The 7485-nt window shown below is 43.7% G+C and overlaps 1 protein-coding gene across 2 annotated transcripts in view; it reads left to right on the forward strand.

The window, feature by feature from the left end:
* The window catches only part of LOC101949395 (ATP-dependent translocase ABCB1-like), a 232472-nt gene extending 227670 nt beyond the window's left edge, over positions 1 to 4802 (forward strand). For both annotated transcript variants that reach the window (XM_065583292.1, XM_065583291.1), the window contains exon 29: positions 446 to 4802. In XM_065583292.1, the coding sequence (XP_065439364.1) occupies positions 446 to 643 (198 nt within the window). In that variant the 3' untranslated portion in view covers positions 644 to 4802. The remainder of the gene's footprint in view (positions 1 to 445) is intronic.
* The last annotated feature ends 2683 nt before the right edge of the window (positions 4803 to 7485 follow it).

A 7485-nucleotide genomic window follows, 5' to 3' on the forward strand; every position in this document is an offset into this window, starting at 1 on the left:
TCTGGCATTGCTGGTACTATCAATGAATGTGCAACTTTTAGTTTCTCTAAATTTGGCATGTAGTTGGATACAGACAGGATGCAATGTCAAATATAACACACACATTTGGAAAGCAGCCAATATAACAGACAGTTCATTACACCTCTGCAGATTAGTTGTGTTGCATGTTAAGTTTTATGTTGGTCCAACTAGATCCTTATGGAGCTCGTTCTGCTAGCCTGTGTTCATGAGAGTAGTCTCAATGACTTCAGTGGAATTACTCACACAAATAAAGGTTGTAATATCAGGCCCCTGTGTTTGAGGCCTCCTTCATGCATGGGAAGTACTGACTCCTAAACCCCAGTGAGGAACACCCAAGTGATAATGTGAACTATAAAGGCAAAGGTGTTACCTATGAAAGGGAAGATTCTCCAACTAATAGGTTTTTCACTGCATCTGTCCACAGATTGTCCAGAAAGCCTTGGACGATGCCAGGAAGGGTCGAACCTGCATTATTATTGCTCACCGCTTGACGACCGTCCAGAACGCTGATGTCATAGCAGTGATTCATAATGGAAAAGTAGTGGAACAAGGGACTCACAGCCAGCTGCTGGCAAAGGAAGGACATTACTATGCACTTGTAAATGCACAAGTTTCTCATTAACATTAATGTTACAAACTAATCTATTTATATAAATACACACACAACCCACAGCTAAGTAATATTAAGGATGCACCTCATTCCTGAGATGTCTGCAGGTTCAATACACAGGCATGTAGTAAAAAACAGAGACAAGACATTTATTTTTAACTTGTGTCACAGCTTTAGTGTTACTTAATCCTATTGGTAAAATGCTTTGGGGCATGTTGGTTAATTTGAATCTGCTTTTATATTAATGATTACAAGCCTTTCGTGGAAATATATACACCTCTATCCCGATATAATGTGACCCAATATAACACGAATTCGAATATAACACGGTAAAGCAGTGCTCTGTGAGGGCGGGGCTGCGCACTCCAGCGAATCAAAGCAAGTTCAACATAATACGGTTTCACATAATGCAGTAAGATTTTTTGGCTGCCGAGGACAGCGTTATATGGGGGTAGAGGTGTATTGACAAAATAGATCACAAAATGTTTGTTTATAAATTATTGTTAAAACCTGTATTATTGACCTCACAGAACTTACTGGTTCTTTTGAAACCATTAAGGCTATTTCAAAAAGACTTACAAATAATTATTATTCACCCAATGACCATGATGGCTCCTTTTGGAGCTGATTAATGTCAACCATGTAAATAGCTATTTATCAAAAAACTGTGTGTGGGGGGGGGAGGTTTACCTTATGAAGTTAGATTTAAACAGTTTTTTCAGCTTTTTAAATGGAGTTTTAGAAATGTTTATTGATCCATGTATAGTCATAGTGGTTTACACAGTTCTGTTTTAATATTTTATTTATGATCAGAGTGTTTTTCCTTAATATAGTCAACCATCATGCTTAAACAACAATTGAGGAACCTATGTCATCTACTTATTAGAGAGACAGATAGACAGACAGACAGACAGACTCAGGCAGCTCTGTTTTGGGTTTGCTTCTGGCAAACTCACCTTTTGGTTTGCCAAGGACAAAATCAAAACCACCTTTGGTTTTTGTTTAGTATTTACACCCTACAGGAGCTTGGAATATTTCACACTTTCAGATGCCTCTGCTTACTTGTGACAGACAGAAATTAAAAATAATTATAATGTCTTTTGCCCCTTTTGTTTCCCTGCTTCTAGGTCTATGAGGGAAACAAAATATAAAAAAAACACATAAACTTTGCTCTCAACCTCGCCAAAATACATGTGGTCACTCTTCCCCATTCATCCTCATCCCCACTCAGCTTTTCTCAGCAGCTACCAGGAAGGGCTACTCCCACTATGGGCCATTGATCCTCTGTAGACACATTGGGAAGGGCTGGTCAGTTTCTGCTAGCACCACCATGATGTGTGCAGGAAAGTGAGTTTTCACTTCTGGTTATAGAGAAATCAATGGCTGTTCTCACAAGTATTTCCCCATTATCCAAACTGGGATCAAATGTGTCCCTTTGTCTGGTTTTGTTTTTACACTGGAACCAATTGTTAAGTGAAGGTGAAGGTGAAGCCTATAATAAAAAATGTAGAAAATCATTCAAATATTACACAGAGAGAATTGCCTAACCCTAACCCAAGTTTATTTTAAGGCCACGTAATGTATGAACTATAGAACATCTGTAGCTAGTTAATGGGATATCATAGTCATATCAACACAGATAATGTAGAGTAGAGGCCAAAATGCTTTACTGCTCAATCTGTTTCCAATGTGATAACTTTGAACTTGTTTTAATAGAGTTGGGCAAAACATTTGAGAAGACATGCACAATTAGACATTAAAGCTTTAGAAAAGGGCTCTGCTTCGGTCAACTGACAGTACATATGAGCTGCCACATCCATTAGACATATGGTCCTATCATTTTGCCATCTCAGAGAAAGGTATCAGCATTACATACGACGTACAGGAAGATGATTGTACCTACATCATTCTTGGCATGTTGTCAACGTTGTTCATCAGTGCAGTCTTCTGTAGCATTAGCCAGCCAAATTCAATCAAGTCTGTATTGCTGGAAGAATCGTTTTGAAATAAAAGGCCTGGAGGTGTCAAGTATCAGATCATTCTTTAAAATATTGTGGGATTAGAAGTTGCTGAGGCCAGAACAACCAGCTCTTGCTAGTTAGTGTATTTTAGTCTATGCTTGGAGTGTGCCTTCAATGATGATGCTGATCTTCTGTGTGGAGAAAGGACATGGCTCTGTGGCTGCACCTCACTTCTTAAAACATGAATCTGGAAAACCTCCCACTGTATACATCTGGCTTCTTCACTTGTATTTCAAAGGAGGAAATTTAACAGGAAAATGGCAAATACGATGAAGGTAATATGGGTCGGTTCACTTCGTCTTCCACAATTTTACACCCCACTACTTAAAAGAACCAATATTTGTTTATTTTCAGTGTAAATATAATAAAGCACACCAATATCAGTCTCCCATTATAATTACAATCCAGAGCAATAAAACACAACACAACAAAAGCAAATCCCAGACGACATAACAGCCAGTGACCAAGAAAACAGAACAAACTCTTCACTTCTTCAGATTTCCAACAGAAACCCCATACAGTCAAATGCCTGTTCAAGTATGGGGGCTGTGCTGCATCAATCTAACCAGATCTCTGTGGTGCAAGCTTTGGTAACAAATGATGGCCAAACACTCCCACTCATGTGAGGGGTCCCATAATCAGCCATATTCTCTGGTAGCTTCTCCCAATCCACCATAATCACCCCCCACCAGCCTGCTCTCACTTTTACCCCAGTCTTACCCCACCACTGAAGGATACCCACTTGTATTTTCCAGTCCAGATCAGCTGGAGAGACAGGCCCAGACAGCCTGCAAACTGGTCAAGAAACTGGCCATCAGCGAAGAGGCAAAGGTGGTATTGAGCCACCTTTGCAGCTGCCAAATTCTGGAACCGACAGGCAACAACCTGGTACAAGACATAGGAGCCACGGCGGAGGACCTGTAGGCCAAAATGGCATTTTAACCCCACCCGCTTCTGCCTGGCCACAGCTGCTACACTGGGCAGCATCTTTGCCACTCTGCAGCACTAGATCGTGTCTTGACCAGTTTGAAGGCTCTCTGGGCTGCACGGCCAGAGGGTTCCCCTACTTAAGAGGATTCCTCCCCTGCCCAATGTGGCCAGTTTGCACCAGTGTGGCCATGAGCCTGGCCCACAATGCTGGTTGTCACCAGCATTCAGGAAAAACATCAGCCCACATCTACTCACTGACTCTAATGGCATCTCAAACCCATTGAAGAAGGGGGAGGGGCATAAAACATGTATGTTGCAACGTCTGTTATGTTAGTGCTAGGATGACCAGACAGCAAATGTGAAAAATCGGGACGGGGGTGAGGGGTAATAGAAAAAGACCCAAAAATCGGGACTGTCCCTATAAAATAGGGACATCTGGTCACCCTAGTTAGTGCTTATCTAAGCATGCTAGGTTATTGCTAATGTATGAAGTCCTGAGAGAGAAAAAGTGCACCAAGATATTGGAGAGCAGCCAAAACATAATTAACCATTCAACTCACCTGTAAATTCAGCATAAATTGCTGTCAAATTTGATGAACTCTTTGGGGTCAGGAATCAAATTTACACTGATACATGCTAATTCAAACTGCAGCCATGGTGAGGTGCATAGTATAAATACTTAGACAAACTGACAGTAGGAGATGCCCATTCTGCTGGTGTTAAGGAGTTAAATGTCCTTGTATTCTTATTTGCATGAGTGTAGGACAATCCCAAAGGGTGCTGAAGTTCCCCATTCCCCTGATATCCATACTTTCGGATTACCTGTCACCAGGTTGTCAGCCAAACAATTTCCACAGTGGTAGCTGAGTTTAACATTTAGCATTGTTTCCTTCCCAAATGTTTCACCTCCTCTACAATCTATAAAACTCCCATTCACCAATCTCAAAGCTGCAGAGGATTGTATAACTGCATACAGAAGCTACTTCATGATGGCCTTATGGGGATAAGGAAGAATTTCATTGGAATCACCATTTGCAACCCTCAGAGCCTTAGAAACTTTCTCCCTTTTAAAAACAGATTTGCTATAATTTAAGGAAATGAAAAAATAAGAGTTTATTCAATTCAGCTGAAATGCTAAATCAGTGTGTCTTTATTTTCCAGGGATTAGCTTTATGAGTCTAATTTAAATTCTGAGCGAGTTTATGAAATTCTGTGTTTATTGCCTGTCATGGATTGTGTCAATCTGTCTATTCTTGGCTGTAATAGACATATATTGTACCAATGACTTTTTTACTTATGTGTTTATAATTGTGAATATGTCTGGCTAATGGAGAGCTTTTCGGTCTTATGTCATACCAGTAGTTAGGAAAATTCCTGTCACTCAAGAGCTGGTCTGGTTAAATGTTAATGGGATATGACTTTTCCCAATTAGGGGAACCATGAAAATACTCTGCAGAATCGTTAAAGTCTATTCACCTGACATTTCTGGAGGGTTTGAAGTGAAAGTGCTCTCAAAGACCTTGTACGCTGTGTTGTTGTAGCTATGCTGGTCCCAGGCTATTAGGATATGTCTACACAGCAACTAGTCACCCTCAGCTGGCCCATGTCAGCCGACTCAGGATCGCAGGGCTCAGGCTGCGGAGATGTTTCATTGCTGTGTAGACTTCTGGGCTTGGGCTGGAGCTCGGGCTCTAGGACCCTGTGAGATGGGCAGGTCCCAGAGCTCAGGCTTCAGCACAGTGCACACAGCAATGAAACAGCCCCGAAGCCCGTGTCCTGCAAGCCTGAGCTGGCTGGCGTTGGCCAGCCGAGGGTGTCTAGTTGCTGTGGAGACATAGCGTTAGAGATGCAAGGGGGACGAGAAAATCTCTCTTATTGGACCAACTTCTCTTGGTGAGAGAGAGACAAGCTTTCAAGCTTTGACAGGGCTCTTCTTCAGGAGGAAGAAGATCTCTGTGTAACCTCGAAAGCTTGTCCCTTTCACCACCAGAAAATGGTCCAATAAGAGCGATTATCTCCCTCATCTTGTCTCTCTCAAAGCCTTGTCTACACTAGGAAAATAGCTACCCTTGTGACAGAAAGGAGAAAGGGGTTCAAATGACACATACAGAGATCTGTCAGTGTCTTGCTTCATTCTCCTATACCTAGAGAAAAAAGGGACACAATGACAGAGCAAAAACTTTTCAAAAGGAAGAGTCTCCATTTGAAGACAGGCTTTGCTTACACTAGAGAAATTTGTCAGGCTGCTCGCTCTGTAGCCTTGCACGCCTGTAACATACTTCATGTCCACCCATATAAATACTCCCATGGGGCACAGGCACTACAGTTACCATTTCAATTAGACTTATTTCAAGCAAAGTTAATTGTTGCATGATTACCACTGTGCCAGCCCCTGCCACTTAAATGTCAGTGTATGTGGAACTCATTGCCATAGTAACCCTAATGGTAGAAATAGTCCTTTCACTACTAACACACACACTGTACAAGTCAGTGGTTAAGGGGCTCGTATCGAGTACTTTCTGCAGTCCAGTGTCTCCCACAGTTCTGGGCATCCAGGCTGCTCTCCTCTCTCTGCAGCTTCGTGGAGGCAGATCAGCTCCACATGCTCTGACCATACCTCCTCTGCTCCTGCTTCCTGCCAGAGTCTCTGCCTCCACTGAACCAGACTGGGGCAGTTTCTGTTGCTCCTGCCTGTACTTTGCAATTTGAGCTGTTTCTGCCCAGCTTTTGGGCAGTTGGGAGCAGCGTTCTCCCTCTCCAAGATTCCTCTCCTCCCTGGGTCAGTTAACTGCTAGGGGATTAACCATCTCTGAGCTCTGCTGCACTGCCGGCTCCTCTGCCCCTTGCAGGCATGGCAGAGTAGCCAAGAAAGCACAGGGTTTAATTCAAGAAGTGCTCTATGGGTGAGGCTGCCTGCTTCCAGCCTTTCCCACCCTCCCTGACTCTGTTAGGTCCTGAGGCTAGGAGTCAGACAGACAGGTCGGTTCCCTTCCCCACTGTGGTGGGGTGCCTGCCCCACACTGGGCTCTAAGGGGTTAATAGAGCCCAAGGAAGGCTGTGCAGGAGGCAACCAATCACAGAAGGGCTGAAGGAAGCAGCCAAGCAGGCCCATATAAAAAGGGAGCTGCAGGGCAGAGGAGGGCAGTTCTCTGCTACGAGCCCAGGGTGGAAAGACTTTGGCCTGGTCTACACTACAATTTTAGGTTGAATTTAACAGCGTTACCTCGATTTAACCCTGCACCCATCCACACGACGAAGCCCTTTTTTTTTACTCGATTTCTTTACTCTACCCCCAAGGAGGGGATTAGCACTAAAATCGGCCTTGCCGGGTCAAATTTGGGATAATGTGGATGCAATTCGACGGTAGTGACCTCCGGGAGCTATCCCAGAGTGCTCCATTGTGACCGCTGTGGACAGCGCTCTCAACTCAGATGCGCTGGCCAGGTAGACAAGAAACGTCCCACGAACTTTTGAATTTTATTTCCTGTTTGGCCAGCATTGTGAGCTGATCATCACAGGTGACCATGCAGAGCTCATCAGCAGAGGTGACTATGGAGTCCCAGAATCGCAAAAGAGCTCCAGCATGGACCGAATGGGAGGTACAGGATTTGATCGCGGTATGGGTAAACTAATCTGTGCTAGCTGGACTCCGTTCCAGTAAACAAAATGCCAAAACATTTGAAAAAAATCTCCAAGGGCATGAAGGACAGAGACTATAACAGGGACTCGCAGCACTGCCACGTGAAAATTAAGGAGCTCAGGCAAGCCTACCAAAAAACCAGAGAGGCAAACGCCCACTCCGGGTCAAGGCCCCAAACATGCCGCTTCTATGATGAGCTGCATGCCATTCTAGGGGGTGCAGCCACCACTACCCCAGCCTTGTGCTTTGACTCCGTCAATGGA

Source organism: Chrysemys picta, chromosome 2, assembly GCF_011386835.1.
Source record: "Chrysemys picta bellii isolate R12L10 chromosome 2, ASM1138683v2, whole genome shotgun sequence".
Taxonomy (NCBI): Eukaryota; Metazoa; Chordata; order Testudines; family Emydidae; genus Chrysemys; species Chrysemys picta.